The sequence below is a fragment of the Herpailurus yagouaroundi genome, unplaced genomic scaffold (assembly GCF_014898765.1).
Source record: "Herpailurus yagouaroundi ecotype Mexico unplaced genomic scaffold, PumYag 203, whole genome shotgun sequence".
Taxonomy (NCBI): Eukaryota; Metazoa; Chordata; class Mammalia; order Carnivora; family Felidae; genus Herpailurus; species Herpailurus yagouaroundi.
Window position 1 is genome coordinate 17,624,712 of NW_024412434.1, and position 19,303 is coordinate 17,644,014.

The 19,303-nt window shown below is 38.6% G+C and overlaps 1 protein-coding gene across 1 annotated transcript in view; it reads right to left on the minus strand.

Moving 5' to 3' along the window:
• Window positions 1-5,615: 5,615 nt before the first annotated feature.
• MRC1 (mannose receptor C-type 1) overlaps window positions 5,616-19,303 on the minus strand; it is a 100,321-nt gene continuing 86,633 nt past the window's right edge. The window contains 7 exon segments of the mRNA XM_040451294.1: window positions 5,616-6,586; window positions 7,732-7,773; window positions 8,953-9,117; window positions 9,803-9,916; window positions 15,314-15,463; window positions 16,667-16,832; window positions 19,252-19,303. The exon segment at window positions 19,252-19,303 is cut by the window's right edge and continues 5 nt beyond it. Coding sequence (XP_040307228.1) covers window positions 6,336-6,586; window positions 7,732-7,773; window positions 8,953-9,117; window positions 9,803-9,916; window positions 15,314-15,463; window positions 16,667-16,832; window positions 19,252-19,303 — 940 coding nt within the window. The 3' untranslated portion in view covers window positions 5,616-6,335.

Consider the following 19,303-nt stretch of genomic DNA (forward strand, 5'->3'; position numbering starts at 1 on the left):
ATGGATGGATGGATGGATGGATAGATAGATAGTAGATAGGGAAACATCCACAGAGACAGAAGAATTGGCTCATGTAACTGCTGCGGACTGGCTAAGCAAGTGTGAAGGCCACAGGGCAGGCCATCAGTAAGGGAAGGACAGGAGCAAGCTGGAACCCCATGGGCCAAAGCTGTTTTCTAAAAGCAGGAGTTTGCACCCACCTCCTACCCCGGGGAAAGCCTAAGTCCAATTTTGAGACCATTTAACTGATTAAGTCAGGCCGGCACAACTGCAAGTCACCCGATTAGGGACTTTAACGACTTCTGCAAAATCCCTTCACAGAGCAGCTAGATCCATGTTTGATTAACTGAGTACTGTAACCAGTGAGGCCGCCGCGTCAAACAGCCGCCTCACAAACGGCTTCTAGGAACGTACCTACCAAGTCACCCTGCCTTGCCTGGAAGGTTGGAAACCAGAACTCATTCAGCAGCGTGAGCATAGCCTGGTGTACCCAGGACCCAATTAAGTGGATTTAGAGAAGAAACAATGTTTGAAATATTTGAAACCAGAAACCAGTCTGCAGAAATTCCTGCAATTACTACAGGGCAAAAAATGGAAGTAGAATTTCATTTCTCATCAAAGCTAGATCAAAACTAAAACAATGCAGCATGTACAATATGAAAGACAGCACTATGCGGCTTTCCTTTTTTCTCTTCTTTTGTCGGGAATGTGGTACACAGCTCTATCCATATACTATGTTACCTGTGACTTGGAAACACACTTTTGGAATATTCTCAAAGCAATTGAGAAATTCTTCCATAGGTACTGGCAGACTGCACATTTGCATGTATAGAAAATATACCTTATCTTGTCGTTTTAAAATTTGTTAAAGGATTAGAATAGAATGAAAGTCAAACGAATGGAAACGTGAAACAAAGCAAAGAATCAACCAATAGAAAATGGAAATCGAGAAGTTTGAAAATTTCAAAATAAAACCAGTAGAAATTATTCTGACATCAGGATGGAAATATGAGCAAGAACATTTTCTGATTATTCCCAAAGCAATAATTTATTAACAGGAAGAGACTAATGTCAAGTTGAAGTAGTGAAGAGACTCTTAGGTTATATGGTAATTTAGTTAATGAAGAGAATGAAGAGAACTGAATCATATGAGCATATTAGAAAAAGATTTAAATTTTTAGCTGATTTGACACAAAATACCAACCTCCCCAAACCTTCATAATATGCCATTATAAAAAATGTCAACAAACTGATTAGTGATTATCATCAGATTCAAAGGTATTTACGACTACTTGTTGTGCACACACACACACACACACACACGCACACAAAATAAATGCCCTGAAGTATTAGTGCTTGAATATAAATGAAATTCCAGAGGTTTTCCCATATTCGACTATAACCCTGAAGTTTATACTATATTATCAACAAGTTATATAAAGAAACCTCTTAAAACTATCAAAGAATTCTTTTAAATTCTGATCTATCATGCTGAAGACTTATCTTCTATTATCTTTCTATTCCTTATATAAAAAATATCACAGGGGCGCCTGGGTGGCGCAGTCGGTTAAGCGTCCGACTTCAGCCAGGTCACGATCTCGCGGTCCGTGAGTTCGAGCCCCGCGTCGGGCTCTGGGCTGATGGCTCGGAGCCTGGAGCCTGTTTCCGATTCTGTGTCTCCCTCTCTCTCTGCCCCTCCCCCATTCATGCTCTGTCTCTCTCTGTCCCCAAAATAAATAAACGTTGAAAAAAAAAATTAAAAAAAAAAATATATCACAAAACCATTGCCATATAAAGGGGTGTGATGGTTAATTTCATGTGTCCATTTGGCTGGGCCATGGTGCCCTGCTCAAGCATCACTCTGGATGTTCCTATGAAGGAGTTTTGAATGAGATTAACATTGAAATCAGTGGACTTTAAGTAAAGCAGATTACCCTCCCTAGTGTGGGTGAGGCTTGTCTAATCAGTTGAAGGCCTTAATGGAACACAGACTGACCCTCCTTCAATGAGGGGAATTCTGCTAGCAGACTGCCTTTGGACTCACACTGCAACTCTTCCCTGGGTCTTCAGCCTGCTGGCCTATCCAGTACATTTTGGACTTACCAGGCCTCCACAATTGCATGAGCCATTTCCTTAAATTTTCTCCATTTAGATAGATGATAGTTAAGTAGAGAGATAGGTGATAGATGGATAGATAGATAGATAGACAGACAGACAGGAATATCCTATTGGCTCTGTTTCTCCGGAAAACCCTGAAAAATACAATGGACAATAAAAAAAAATGTTATAGGCTAAAATAAGTCCCACTACCCCCACCAAATTCAAATGTTGAAGCCTTAACCCCTTAGACCTCAAAATATGACTGTATTTGGAGATAGGATCTTTAAGGAGGGTATGAAGTTAAAAATAAGGTCTTTATTGGGGCGCCTGGGTGGCCCAGTCAGTTAAGCATCCAACTTCAGCTCAGGTCTAGATCCTGTGGTTGGTGGGTTCAAGCCCGGCTTCGGGCTCTGCTGAACAACTCAGAGCCTGGAGCCTGCTTCGGATTCTGTGTCTCCCTCTCCCTCTGACCCTCCCTCGCTCACACTCTGTCTCTCTCTCTCAAATAAACATTAAAAACAATTTTTTTTAAATAAGGTATTTAAGGTGTGACCTAGTCCAATCTAGCTGGTATCTTTATAAGAAGAGGTAGGACACACATAGAAACAGCAGGGACTCCTGCACGTAGAGGGCCAGCCATCTGCAAGCCAGAGAGAGAGGCATCAGAGAAAACCACCCCACCAGGACTGTGAACTACTACTTCCTGCATCCAGAAATGTAAGCTGTAAGAACTCTGAAAGAAAACAAACTTCCACTGTTTAAGCTACCAGTCTGTAGTACTTTCTCGGGGTAGATCCTAGAAAACAAACACAAAATAGATCAGCAGTTAATTATTAAAACTAAAGTACAATCATCCAGAATTTATGATGTTCATTGTACGTGCCGACTTTTAAAAATTTGTAATTTCTCATGACTTCTTTTCTCATTTTGAATGATTTTTCACTTTTGTACTACTTTTTTGTATTATTTTTCTTCAAAAGTGCCCCTCCCCACCCAAGGTAACTCCTCAGGCCCACGAAACCTGGCTGTCACACTGCTGAAACCACGTCTGCGTCCATCACTGTTCCATTAGTATCTTCGGTGTATTTCAAATTGTCATTATGTGAGGGATTGGATGTGCTACCTAACCTTGAAGTCATCATTTCACAATATGTACATATATCAAGTTATTATGATGTACATCTTAAACTTACACAATGTTATATGTCAACTATACCTCAATAAAGCTGAAAAAGTATCTTAGGCGTATTTCTACTAGCGCATTCCCACATCGCTGTAAAATGATGTGTCTACACCTCCGTTTGTGAACAGGCACTGGTCCTGCCCCAGATCTGAATCTCCAGGAGTTAGCTCAATGCCTAGCACATGTAATAGATGCTCCAGAAATATCTGCCAGGTGAACGGGCAGATATTCAGACAGATGCACTAGCGAATACGGAAAAGTGAATTAAAAGTCTCCTGGTGTCTACAAGTCTCAGCTTTAGTTTTAGAGTTCAAGTTATAGACTATTCACATGGTATGAGCTCAACTGGGGAAAAAACAATATCCTTTAGGATCTTCCACCTGCTGGATGCTGATGCAAACCTGAAACAAGGGCAAAGCCATCGAGGAGAACACTTAACCATTTACCGCCAGATAGAATTTCTGGTTAAGACGCACAGCTCAACTATAATAATCAAAACCAAAACTGCATACAACTACTCTTCTCCCCCCTATATTTCTCTCCCCCACCCCCAAAATACCCTTGACAGTTTAGTATTGTGTTTGGATACATGCGTAGATACAAATGACCTAGCAATTTATGTTTGAGGGGATAATGTGAGTGGGACGTATAAGGCTCAGCACTCTGCCAACTATGGAATGTTTCTTGCAAAGGTAAGACATTTAAGTCTGAGATACATGTTTGAAGCCCAAAATGTTTTCTGTGAAGATGCAGCTCTCAGTTATAATGAAAAGGACTTGTGTCAACAATTTTTAAATCATGCCACTTAGGTACTCCTCCTTATTCAACATTTCTAATGCTCTCTTGTATCTTGAGAGATACAAATATGTGTATTAGGAAAGGGATATATATAAAGAGAGAATATGTAGTATATATATTAGGAATATATTAGTATATATATTAGAAATATATACAGCATTTCTATATATAGCATTATATATAGAAAATATATATTATATGTTAGGGGAATACATATAGCATTCCTAATATATATACTAATATATACACACACTAACATATATAGCTTATATATGTACATATATATATATGTACTAACATATATAGCTTATATATGTACTATATATATATATATATATATATATATTTGGAAAGGCATTTCTGTAGTACAGTTCACTACACACAGGTGTGACACTACAGCCATCATCTCCATTAGAACTTCTTCAAACTGAATATGGTTCATTCTCACAAGAAAGGAAAAGCAATTTGTTTTCTCGTGTTTCAGGGATGAAAGGGAATTGTTTGTACTCAGCAACCTTTTCCACAATTGCCTCCCTCTCACTTCCTATTTCTTTCCACCTGTTACTCATCTGAGTTGGAGTATTAGAAAGTCCATCCTGTCCCTACCCAGTGTTCTGCTTCTTAATCTTTTTTGAACTACAGACTTACCTGAAAATCTATTTTCTTCCCAGAAAAAAAAAAAGAAGGCACAAACACAAATTGGTACAACGTTTTGCATGCAATTTTTTGGACGTTCATAGACCCCTTAATGGCATCCAAGGAGTCCCATCCAGAGACCCCAGGTAAGGAGCTCCCGCCCGTTGAGCAGTCCCTTGAGAAAGGCAAGGATGGGCTGATAGTGTAGTCCCTGCATGAGATGCAAAACCTCCAGGTATTACACCATGTATGTGAAGCTTTATTTAGGAAAAATTTTTCTTTTTCTTTTCTTTTCTTTTTTCTTTTTTTAGAAAGAGAGAGAGAGAGAGAGAGAGAGAGAGAGAGAGTGTGGGCCGGGTGTGTGTGTGTGTGTGTGAGCCAGGAAGGGGGAGAGGGGGGGGGGGGAGGGAGAGTGAGAGAGAGATTGAGAATCCCAAGGAGGCTCCATACTCAGCATGGAGCCTGACATGGGGCTCGATCCAATGACCCTGGGATCATGACAGGAGCTGCAATCAAAAGTTGGATGCTCAACCAGCTGAGCCACCCAGGTGACCCTAAGGTAAAATTTTTAAAAGCAAAAAGGAATTATTAAAGTGACAAAAAGATATTTAGAGATCTGATTCTCAGTAACAGTGCCTTTGGTTGTGGACTTCTGAGTGGCATCAATGCTATAGATGAAGATCTGGGGAAATTATGTAAGTCACCATGAGAAAAAATTCATTTTGTACATAATGCTTTAGCAACACGTCTTTTCCAAACAGATGGAGGGTCTAGTTTAAAGAATTTATCTAGTAATAAATTGTTTATTTTCAGAGGAAAGACCAGTATAAAGAAAATAGATAAATAAGTCACACTTAAAAGAAAATTTACATTTACCAAGATCACCAAAACACAAATATATTATAAATAGACCTTGTCTTTGATGTTTATTTCACATTATCTAAGTACACCCAGTTATGCAAATTTACATTTTTATTTCACATCTTTGCATTCCTGATATACATATAACAGGACAAAGAACACATTTGCAATATTCAGCCTTGAAAACCCTGCTAGGGGAAAACAGGTTCTCAGCTGCCTCATTCTTTCTGCACATGTACAAATGCAATTCTAAATAACTGATGTAAAAGTCAGGATTGGTAAGAGGAAAATGTGACTAAATTTTTATGCTACCTGAAACAACAAAGAACAAGTTACGTGTACTTGATTTTCAAAATGGTTTTCTAATTACCGAATTATAATTCAATAGGTAACATTTCTTTGGGAGCACCTTAAACTATTTTAGGAAGCTTAGGTGTTTGGGGTTCTTCTAATCACTCTGTCACAGGCAGTCGACACTACCAACACACAAGTGAGGCTTAAATGTGTTGGTATTATGGTGTTGTGTGTTCACCTAACATATTTTTAGAAGTGGTCATCAATATCATTACCTCTCTTTCACGAAGATACCTTGCCAGACTAGAAAATGAGCGATTATTTCTTCAATTAGGCAAAGGAAAAGGACAGGCCAGTGCAATACAGTACTAATTGTAAAGGAGACAATCACATTGAATTAAAGAACCTTAACATTTTAGTATAATGTTATGAAATTCAAATATATCAAAATCACATTATGAGACTAGATGCCTGCATGTTCGTTCTGTTCGATGTTGCCCACAAGATCTTTTGTATCGCTAGTTCCTGGACTCAACCTACTGTTAAAATAGAGAGTGTTTTCAAATGTGTTCTCTTGAGGTAAGTGCACACGTCTCTTCTTGTAAAAGAAATATGCAGCGAGGCCAGCACCTGTTACGATCAGGAGGACCACAATGACCACGACTCCTGCCATGTTGGAAGCTGGTTTGGAAGGGTCCATCTTCCTGGGGTCAGCTGGAAATAAGCAAACTCATTAGGATAAAGATGGAGGGAGGCCAAAGGTAGAATGCTATGAAGAACAATACAACTTTCTTTTTGGAAAAACTAAACGAAGAATATGTATTCTTTCATTTCAAATGTTCTTTGACGTTTGTCAGAGAGAAATGCAGGACATGAACACAGGAGTCCAGGTAACATGAAGGATTATTTTAAACGTTAATATTAGTATTCGGTTGCAAGGATATTTCATCTCTTAGTTAATCAATGTTTTAAAATATTTATCGCTGTTTGAAAATAACTGAATGCTGATGACAAATACATCATACGAAGATACATAGACTAGCAATAATAATGATGATTTTTAAAAAGCAAGAAAAGGGGCACCTGGGTGGCTCAGCCGGTTGAGCATCCGACTTCGGCTCAGGTCATGACCTCACGGTTTGTGAGTTCAAGCCCCGCATCAGGCTCTGTGCTGACTGCTCAGAGCCTGGAGCCTGCTTCGGATTCTGTGTCTCCCTCTCTCTCTGCCCCTCCCCTGCTCATGCTCTGTCTGTCTCTCTCTCTCAAAAATAAATAAACATTAAAAAAAATTAATAAACATTTAAAAAGCAAGAAAAAATAGGGAAAAGAGAAAATCAGAATAGTGGAAATTTGAAATCATGAGTATAATTAAACAAATAGCACCCATAAGGTTAATAAGGAGGTGGCAGGCAAACCCTAAATCTCACTTTGAGTTTTTTTTTTAGCTGCTAACACAATAAGCGAAATAAATCAGTTGTCTATAAAATTGTAAAGAACCTTAACGTTCAGGTTGTCTATAAACTTAAAATTTAAAAGGTTGCTTTAAAAAAAAATGAAAAAAAAACCCACAAAGATTAGAGAGAAATTTCCCCCGTGGGTTCCAAAAGGTAGCTCTGCAACACAGCAGAGCTTCAGTAATATCTATGGTAAAAACTCCGACCTGACTCCAAGGCCTGCTTTTCTAGAGCATCATTTGAGGAAGGCTGATGACATAATGACAAAGGTTAATGTACCCCCAAGCAATTCTACTGCGAGTACAGGGGGGGTGTGGGAAGGGATTATCATGGTTGTTAAAACAAGCAAACTGTATTGATACATTACTAATACAGATCTTAAAATTTCATAATGAATGGTCTTACCTTTTGTGGTAATTAATGCATGAGTAGGTTCAGCATCAACAACTGTTTGTGAAATAAGAAATCAATTAAATACTTATAAAAACCCATAATAATTGCATGTAGATAATGAGTATTATTTGGCTCACAGATACATGGAGTCCCCCATATTTTGTTCATGGTGATATGATATGATGCGATATGATAGGATACGATATAGATGTATCGCATAGATACATGTATGTATAGATAGGATACAATATATATACAATATATGATATAGGATAGATGATAGAGGCTACAAGACTTATGCGTATGAATGTATGTATGTATGTATGTATGTATGTATGTATCTATCTATCTATATACATACTATACCGGCATCCTACAGTTGTAGGGAGAGTTTGAATTCAATGGAAATCCTGAAAATACGATCCAGTGAGTTGCATTTGAGCCACTGATACTGATGCTCAAAATCTATCCAATCTATCCAATAATCATGTATTCTTGGCTAGATCTTTTGAAATTGGCCCACTGAAGCCTAAGGTACCACAGCGTGTTGGAATGAAAAGTAAACTAAGATTTCAACACTGCACCAAAGAGTGTGGTGTCTCAGAACAGAGTTTTAACAGACTGAGGAACTACCTACTTCCAAAATAACAAGATCTATTGGGGAGAGAGTGTTAATTTACCTAATTCATTTATTTAAATAGATTCCCTAATTAATTTTATCTCTTCGGAAGGATGTTATATAAAGTGGACTGGCGTGAAAATATTAAAGTTTAGGTAGTACCACGTCGTGGGCATTTCACACTATTAATTCCCCCAAACTGTGTCTTCACAGGGTCTGCCACTTAATCTCAGAAGGAGATTTCATTGGTCTTCCACGATTTATTCTATAACCAATTCTGAGAACTCTCTGGAACTTTGACCCTATCCCCTTGGTGGGGTTGACTTTGTCAACTGGCTCTCCAAACCGCTTACAACTTGACAGTCCCTATGTGTGGGTATCCCATTAGAAATGCACTGATATACCAACATCATTATGTCAGCTGAGCAGGCAACTCTCTGCTCACTCAGAGCTGCGGATAGCTGAGCACCAGGGCAGAGTGGGTTTTTCACTTACACTGGGGTAGGGCTTGCAAGGGATGTAAAATCACATTATAATCCCACATATGACATCTTGATATTTAAAAGAAATGATGGCCTGTGAACATATGGGCCACAAGGAACATTCTTACTTACTTTTTGGTCTTTTACAAATATACCCCTTGTAGGAAGAACAGTGAATATTATTCCAAAATCCAGAAGCTGCGGATAAAGCTACACAATCATTTCGTTCACCAGAAGGATCTCCTGTGTTCCAGTTGACAAAGGAAACTGGATTGTTGTTTATCCACATCCACATTCCTGGTTGTCAAATTAAGTCAATGAAAACAGAAGTTAAAAATCACCTTTGGGTTTGTTTTTTGTTTTTTGTTTTTTTTTTTTTCAAATAGGCTTCAATGCAGGCAGTGCAACCCGGGGCTTGAACTCACAACCCTGAGATCAAGACCTGAGCTGAGATCAAAAGTCAGATGCTTAACCGACTGGGTCACTTACGCAGCTCCCCAAATCACCCATCTTAAAATAAATTCTACCTATTCGTGCAAAATTTCTACACATATTATTTTAAACTATAATTAATAGTTGTTTACAACCAGACTTTTAGTTTGCAAGATTATAATGACCAATTATTATAGGGAAAAAAACCTGAAAAGAATATGTCTCTTATACAGCTTTCGTTGAACAAATTAGTACAAATACGTATACTTATCCTCCCCTAATTTTTTTCTGAAGATAGAAAATACTTTTTAAAGTTTCTTAAATTAACTTAGCTACAGAAAACACTCTTTTAATTGGCAGCTTCCAAGATAGCATACATAATACGTGAGTCATTTAAAATTTCAGTTCTTATCGTAAGTGAAAATATGAGTTTGAATTTTCAAATTCTTCACCAATTAATCATTATTTAAGGCAAGACTTTCTGGAGCTGAAAACTTGTTTTGCAAACACCACTGTGAAATATCTGTGATTATCATGCCGCAAAAATTACCTTCGACATTTCTGAACAATCCTATCCAAAAATTGGTTTTGCTTTGAAGTGGCTCAACTCGATATGACAGAAAACTTGACTCAGCAGCACTTTCAATGGAAACCAAAGAAGAGCCTGCAATGTAGAAACACACACACACAATGATGGAACTATAGTTAAGCAGCTAAAAATATTTTTGTAATGACAGTATTGATCTTAGAAGTAATATGGGGCGCCTGGGTGGCGTAGTCGGTTAAGCGTCCGACTTCAGCCAGGTCACGATCTCGCGGTCCGCGAGTTCGAGCCCCGCGTCGGGCTCTGGGCTGATGGCTCTGAGCCTGGAGCCTGTTTCCGATTCTGTGTCTCCCTCTCTCTCTGCCCCTCCCCCGTTCATGCTCTGTCTCTCTCTGTCCCAAAAATAAATAAAAAACGTTGAAAAAAAAATTAAAAAAAAAAAAAAGAAGTAATAAAAATCACCCCGACTTCTCCACTTAAGGGACAGAATTTCAAAGAACGGACATTTGACTTCTAAGAATTTCAGTTTCCATTCTGCAAATATGATGGTTTAAGCATCATGTGCGTTACAAACACCGAATGAGTTGCTGAAGGACATGAGAAGATGAGTAATACAATGCGTCTTTTCTTTTTGAAAACTCTGCTTTAATGTTTCAGGGGCACATCAAGCTCAACGTGTGCAAAACAAAACTCATAAAATCCTTTCCTAGAAATCTTATTCCTCCTTAACTGTTTCTATGTTGGTACGTAGCGTCATCATCTTCCCATTTGCTCGAGCCTGAACCTGAGAATCACTCTTGGCTTCCACCCTTTCCAACACCAATGCCTAATCTTATTGATTTTACTCTTTGTCAGTCACGTCTGTCTGCTGTTAGTCCATAACTGGAGGCCTGTATCTCTCTCTCTCTCTCTCTCTCTCTCCCCCTCCTTCGCCCATTTTGCCCAACCTTCTACCTCCCTCCCCTCTGGCAGCCATCAGTTTGTTCTCTGTATTTATAATTCTGATTCTGCTATTTGTTTACTTATTCTTTTTTTTTAATCCCATTTCTGCATAGGATAATATGGTATTTATCTTTCTTTAAATTATTTCACTTGGCAAAATGCCCTCTAGGTCCATCCATGTTGTCTCAAAAAAAGCACAATCTCATCCTTCTTATGGCTGTGAAATATTCCACTGTGTGTGTGTGTGTGTGTGTGTATGTGTGTGTGTGTGTGTGTACCACATTCTCCTTATCCACTCATCTACTGGACACTTCCACATCTTATTATAAATAATGCTGCAAACAACATAAGGGTGCATATATCTTTTTGAGGTAGTGTTTTTGTTTTCCCTGGGTAAATACCCAATAGTGGAATTATTGGCTGATATGGCACTTCTATTTTTAATTTTTTAAGGAATTTCCATACTGTTTTCCATAGTGGCTATAGCTATTTGCATTCCCACCAACAGCACGTGCGGGTTCCTTTTCCTCTACCTCTTTGCCAACACTTGTTATTTCTTTTCTTTTTGATTTTGGTCATTCTGACAGGTTTTGGCCATTCGCCATGTCATTATGGTTTTGATTTTTATTTCCACAATGATGAGTGACGTTGAGCATCTTTTCATGTGTTGCTGGCCATCTGCATGTCTTCTTTGGAAAAGATGTCTATTCAGGTTTTCATAGAGTGTGTCTCAACAAGGTTATGGTTCAGGAGACATTATAGACAGATAGATGCATTAGAAGAGAAAATAAGGGGGCGCCTGGGTGGCGCAGTCGGTTAAGCGTCCGACTTCAGCCAGGTCACGATCTCGCGCTCCGTGAGTTCGAGCCCCGCGTCGGGCTCTGGGCTGATGGCTCGGAGCCTGGAGCCTGTTTCCGATTCTGTGTCTCCCTCTCTCTCTGCCCCTCCCCCGTTCATGCTCTGTCTCTCTCTGTCCCAAAAATAAATAAACGTTGAAAAAAAAAATTTTTAAAAAAAAAAAAAGAAGAGAAAATAAGTACGATATGTAACTGACATGTCAAACCGAAGGTTTGTTTTAGGTGAAACAACTAAAGGGGAACATGGAAAAATAGAATTCAATCTGTAAGAAGCATAGGATTTCAAGTAGAAAGAATAGAAAATCATTCCAAGAGAAGGAATAAGAGAAAAGACAGGGAGGGAAGCATAGTGCTTACTCAGGAACATGGCGCACAGGTACATGGACTCTCCCATGTTTGGTTTGTGGTGAGACGAGTTAGACAAAGGACAGACGGATAGATAGATTTATCTACTGGGAGGAGCCTAGAGTGCTAATAGATGGCTCCGTTTGGCCGGACTAATCTGACCAACAGGTGAAAAAAAGACTTGGGTTGGGCCTCACTGCAGATGGCAAGAGATTGGTATTTAGGGTGGTGTGGTGATAAAGAACACTTGGGTTTTTTTTCAGGCAGCAGAATGATGCAGTGCCCTAGAGGAGTATTGATCCTCTAGGTATGGGATTGTAGAAAGTAAAATGAGATAGGAAACTGACAGACTGGTTAGATTACTATGGCACCAACACCTTACACTACATTAGGGTTGACTCAGCGTCAGCATTAGAGTTTATAGTAAAATACTATAGCTTTCTAATAATAACCACTAATATATTTTAAGTACTCCATGCCAGACATTTTGCCTTGTGCTTTACCAGTATAATCTCCCTAAACTTTTACAACAACCGTATCAAATGAGCACTACCCCCTCTTTATAGATAAGGAACCAAAAGTACAGAAGCTAAGTAATTTGTCAAGATCCTGAAGATAGGAGAGGGTAGGGTCATGGCATGATCCAGGCTTTCTGGATCTCAAAAACCTACACTTAGCCGTGTGCCTGCATCCCATGTTACTGGGTCCTGGATTATCCCCTTGATTAGTGTTTTTATTTCACAGTCACATATTCCATGGTTTCATATATTTCAGGGATGATAACCATTTCGAAATATTTAGGACATATTTTGGTAAGTGAAAGTCATTCATTTTATTTACAGGAAAATGCAGTCCTCTAAAATTGGAAACAAAGTTTCTCCATCTTCATTGCAATTTTAAAATTTCATTACTTATGTATTTATGTATGTATGTATTTATTTTTAAATACTTATTTATTTTTGAGAGAGAGAGAGAGAGAGAGAGAGAGAAAGTATCCACGGCAATCCTCTACAAAAGCAGTAAGAACACTGACAAATTTCGGAACCGTAAAGATTAATAAACAGCGTGTAACAATCCAGTGATACTTATCTTAAAAAATTCAGTTTTTGTGTTAAGAGTGAACTTCATGATGTTTTAACTTGTTCTAATTTCACTGCATTACCCTCAGCTCTCTGTTCACCTTAAAAACGAACAGCTCCCAAATCACAGTGAAAACTAGCAGCCTAGAAACCACTAGAATAATCAGAATGGCGGTGGAGCTCTTGCGAAGTCCCACTTCAAAGAATTTCCGTTATTTTATCTCTCTGACAGTTCCCTGGAAAGTCTGACTTGCAAAGCTTTGGCTTTATTTGCCCCAATTCAGAGCTCTTCCAAATGTAAACGGTCTTGTCTCTGAAGGTGTTCATGCAATTATCTAACATCACAGGTGCCTGAGGCAGGGATAACAGTTGAAGAAAAAAGAATAACAAAACAGCAGCAACAACAACAACAACAACAAAAGCTTAAAAGGAAAAATGGGAATAAGATGTCCATAGTGAGCTCCAAAAAGCTTTGATCCATTCTTGAAACTCTAGAAGGCCACAGACGTGCACTGGGGCGTGTACATGTGCATATTTACAAAAAATCTGAGAGATTTCTAAGCTCTCACTCTGGCTAACCTTGAGGATCTGCAAGAAGGAAGTGAGCACTAAGGCAGAGTTGTTGGGAGTTTTTGTTTGTTTCAGAGACAGAGTGTGCTGAGTTGGGGAGAGGGGCGGAGGGAGAGAAAATCCTTAGCAGGTTTCATGCTGAGTGACACAGGAGTCCATCCCACGACCCTGGGATCATGACTCAAGCCAAAATCAAGAGTCAGATGCTCAACCAAATAAGCCACCCAGGCGCCCCACTAAGGCAGAGTTGTCAACTATTGTATGAGTGTGGAAGCTGTCATTAGCTGACCCCCTGAACTAACTAAGCAGTAACTACCATGATGACACATGAAAAAGAATATAAACTTTACAAAAATAGTTAAGGAAAATCACTGAACAAGAAAAAAAAAACCCAGCAAAAACAACACACTCTGTGGAATGGAAAGAATCTTATTTCCAGAGTTGTACATCATATTGTTTAAAATGTCTAATTTTCAACAAAAAAATCACAGGAAATGCCAAAACAAAAACAAAAACAAAAAAAAAAACCAAGAAAGTATGGCCCATATGCAAGACAAGGAGTAAATACCAACTGTTCCTGAGAAAGTCACACCTTTGACTTACCAAAGACCAAATCATCTATGTTAAAGAACTAAAGGAAAACATGGCTAAAGTATGAAAAAAGAGTATGAGATACGTCTCACTAAGTAGAGGATATCGAGAGAGAGACACAAATTATTTCTTAAAATTCTGGAGTTGAAAATTATAATGATTGAAAGGAAAAATTCACTAGAGTAGCTTAACAGCAGATTTGATTAAGCAAAAGAAGTAACCACAAAAACACGAAAATAGGTAAGTTGAAATTATCGCATCTGAATAATGGAGGAAAGATAAGAAAAATTTACAGAGCCTCAGAGATTTGTGGGACGTCACCAATTAGATCAAAATATACATAATGGATGTCCAAGAAGGAAAAGAAAGAGAAATGGGCAAAAAGAATACTTGAAGGAATAATGGCCCCCAAAATTCTGAAATTTGATGAAAAACATTAATGTATGCATCTAGCAAGCTCCACATCTATCCGAGCTCCAAGTAAGATAACCGCAAGGAAATCCACATCCCCGAGAAACTGTCAAAAGATAGAGATTCTTAAAATCAGCAAGAGAGAAGTGACTCATCATGTACAAGAGATCCTCCCGAGAATTGACAGTGATTTCTCAACAGAAACCATGGAGGTCAGAAGGCAATGCATGACACTCTAGATAACTCAGAATGACAATCCTAACAATTCAGAATATTAGAGCAGGATGCCTGGGTAGCTCGGTCAGTTAAGTGTCTGATGCTTGATTTCAGCTCAGGTCACCATCTCCTGGTTGTGGGATCAAGCCCCACATTGGCCTCCATGCTAAGCTGTCTGCCCCTCCCCTCTCTTTCTCAAAATAAATAAATATACATTTAAAAAAAAACACCTACAGAACAAAAGAATACTAGGGCAGAAAGTGAGAAAGACTTATTCAGCAAATGATTGTTTTTCTACTGTAATTCTTTAAAATTTTGAAGCTGTAATGTTATAAATTACATTGGGGAGGCATGATGTGGACCATCCTGTCACAACAGAAATTAACAAGAAGAATAAGCTGGTGTGTTTACATTCCACAGGATTTTAATGTACAGTGTTTTTAAGTACCATGGTAATCCTGACTAGGTGATTATGAGATTTTTCTTACAGTAAACGTGGCACCTACCCATTCGGAGACATTCCAGAGAAGCCTGGCCCCAGTTTCTTGTGTATGAAGATTCGATATAGTAGCAGTGACCATGGAAGGGAATCCATGCTGTGTGCTCAGACTCTGGGCACCTGCCAGGCAGTTGTGGAGGTTCGGTGGCAGGGATTTCTGTTAATAAAAAGACATTTAAAACAAAGCGAAGCATGAAGTTTCTCTACTATGTAGAATAAAAGATTAGCAGCTCAGGAAAATTTCATCACCCATCACCATTTTTTAAAAAAGTTCTAGGGGCACCTGGGTGGCGCAGTCGGTTAAGCGTCCGACTTCAGCCAGGTCACGATCTCGCGGTCCGTGAGTTCGAGCCCCGCGTGGGGCTCTGGGCTGATGGCTCAGAGCCTGGAGCCTGCTTCCCATTCTGTGTCTCCCTCTCTCTCTGCCCCTTCCGCGTTCATGCTCTGTCTCTCTCTGTCCCCAAAATAAACAAACGTTGAAAAAAAAAATTTTAAAAAGTTCTAACGGTAATCCTTTGGATCCGCCATTTTTGTTATTGGGTGTTCTTTTTAGTGATCTTTTTCTTTTCTTCATTTTAAATGTATTTCAGAAGACCCTACTCTGGTAGAATAGAAATCAATTGCCATCATCATGAAGAATGCAGATCTATAAATATTTACAAAGGTGTTAAGTTCCTAAAAAAAGTTACCAAAAAATAATTTGCAAAGGGAGTCCCCCTTCACTGTATTCTAGGAAAATTATCACCTTCATATCACTGACTCTCATTAATCGATATGTAGTCTGATAAAATTATATTGATACAGATGTGCTGTCGACATAAAAACCAGTCATAATTGCCTGACAAATCTGACATCACATAATCTCAAAAATAAAAATTCAAAAGTTTATAAAGTGCAAATAAACTCTAGCCATGAAGAAAATTTTCTGTCCCCATTATTTGGATCTATGTATATTTGCTTATTATCAAGTTAGTCTTCTGTTATGTGAAGGAAGATGTTTTATTATCTTGCTCTTTAAAGCTATTTTTTTAAGGTTTATTTCTTTACTTTGAGAGAGACAGACACAGCGAGAGTCAGGGAGGGGCACAAAGAGAGAGAGAGAGAGGGAGAGAGAATCCCAAGCAGGCTCCACACGGCCAGCACAGAGCCCAATGCGGGGCTTGAACCCATGAAGCCTTGGGATCATGACCTGAGCCACATCCAAGAGCCAATGCTTAGCCAACTGAGCCAGCCAGGTGCCCCTTATTATTTTATTAAGTTAACCAGGAGACGTTACTGTTTAATAATGTCAAAAGTCATGTGTATTCACTTATTGAGGAAATTTCAAATCCCTTGATTGTGTTTTTGTGTACTCAATTACCATCCGATCTTTTGCAGAGAAAATAAAAACTTTCATTGCAATGTGCTGTCTTCCAGGAGCCATCGAGATCCATGTAAACACATGCTGATTTCAGTCTGGGCTCATCAGCAGCCCAGTTAGTGTACCTCATCCTCCATTTATCAGTCCAAGCGTACTCATTATTGGTCTGCAAAGACGAAAACAACAATTAACGTGCAGTCTTGCTTCATTTAGAAAACACCGAAAGAACCAAGTGAGGAGTAAAAGTATATTTTAGACTGTGATTTGACAAACAATCTTCAACATTTGGGAATAAATCGTTCCTACCAACTGAAATTCAGTAGAGAGAGCCCTTTCTTTTAGAGGGACTCTTGGAGTTCCTCATAAATACATCCTTGAAAGCGAATTTGAAAAACACTGACTTAAAAACCTATGTCTTATTCTATGAAATGTTTTATTTGCAGGTTTTCAGGGTGAAATACAAATTTTGTCTTCAGGACCAATAAAATATTTATTATATCAACACTAAAATGACAATAAAAATAAGTAATTTTCATTGAATTTGTAGACCTTGGAGAGAAACACTAATCTCTTCTAATCGCCTCATTGTTCAGCTGTTGAAAAAGCACACGTGACAAATGACTTAGGCAAGATCCGACAGATAACAGAGGAGCCTAGGTGCCACACTTTCCAGGGAGATGGTCTTTCAACTATAACAAATACTTCTGGGTATTTTTTAAAAAGCAGATTGTTCTTTTCAACTTGCACACTTAACTTCTTACTGAATTTAGTGGAACAAAATTTATTGACCACATTAATTAATTAACCACATCAAATTATTTAACCACATCAAAAACAAATTAATTAACCACATCAAAAACAGTACTTATCAATAATATCCTTTGACCAGTCTAAAAGATTTGACAGGCAATGTCTAACAACAGATGATATATAATATTAATGAAATAAATGAATTCTGAAACCGAACCATGGGTCCCATTTTAACTGCATTATTTAATTTCCCAAGCCAATTACCAAAGATTTAACGACAAAATCAAAACCATGTATTACCTCAAGTTGGAATTTTGTAGTATTCTACCACATTTAATCAAATAATGCTTACGTTGTCCTTAATTCTATAGATGTAAGGAAGATAATAGTACTGTTTTCATTATAAATGTCGGTATAGTGGAAAAGCTACTTAATCCTTCTAAAAATAATAAAACCTTATGTTAAACTCATGAAAGAATTGTGACCCTGTGCGTAAGAAGGGAATGAGTGAACTAACAAGCAAATTAATTACTAAAAAATAGAGTCAACACAGACATAAAAATGTCTTGCCTAAGTTTACTCACAGAAATCAGCATGGAACTATTTACTTTTAAGTATTCACTTCCCTACTTAGGAAATACTCTTCGCATGCAGTGTGTATTTTGATCTCTGTAGCACAGCATTAGGAAATCTACAAAATCTGACGCCAACCTACTTTCCAGTTTTATCTCTTTCCGTCCATTTCTCTCTTCCTGGTACTCCCTTCCTTATGTTCCACCATCCCAGGCCACATCAAAAAAGTCCGCTTTCTCAGAGAAACCTGCTTGGCCCTCTCCCCTGATTCGACTGATCCCTTTTCTCTCTTGCAGCACTTTTAGATACCTCTCTTTAACATTTCTGGCTTTGTCTCCTAGTAATGTGTTGACATTTCTATTTCTTCTACTAGGAAGTTTGCTGGTTGACTAGCTAAATGGATGAAGATAGACGGATCACAGGGGCGCCTGGGTGGCTCAGTCGGGTGAGTGTCCAACTTTGGCTCAGGTCATGATCTCATAGTTCGTGGGTTCGAGCTCTGCATCGGGCTCTGTGCTGATGGCTCAGAGCCTGGAGCCTGCTTCGGATTCTATGTCTCCCTCTCTCTCTCTGCCCCTCCCCCACTTGTGCTCTGTATCTCTCTCTCTCTCAAAAATAAACATCAAAAAAAAAAAAAAAAAAAGACAGATGCATCAGAGGGCATCAGGGAAGACTCATTTTAGGAATATTTTAGCAACTCCATCACCACTCTTAGTTCTGTGTCCCCCACCCCAATTCTCTGCCACTGGCAACCTGCCTTTTTCTATTATGGAATAAAAGAAATGACTGCAGTGATGTTCTTCGCACAGGGACAGAAGCTTCACAACTTCAGGACTCACAACTCTAGAATGACTGGCCACAAAAAAAAAAAATAAAAAGTATCCTCATTACCCAGGAACCATGCCCCTGATCGGCTTTCTTGATTCCCATGGTATAGCTGTAAGCATGACACTCTAGAGAGAAATAAGTTAATACATGAGAGTGTTGAGCTGCAGAATCTAATTTTAATATTCAAAAGCAGTGTGAAAGTTAATCTAAGTTATGTAAATTTAATTTGATCTCTGACATATATCACTAGCTTGCTAGATCCTTGAAGGCACTGGATCCTTGAAAGATGAGGTCTAGTTTATGTTAGTATCATTCACATTGCCCAGCACAGTGTCTTACATTTAATGAGTGCTCAGCAGAATGAACAGAAAGAGAATCCTGTTTCATCACAATTTATAAATCGTGTCGAGTTGCGCATGTTTCCAGCATCTTACCAAGTTACTGTTCAGGGCGATCCACACGGGTTCGTTAACTTTTTGTATTTGC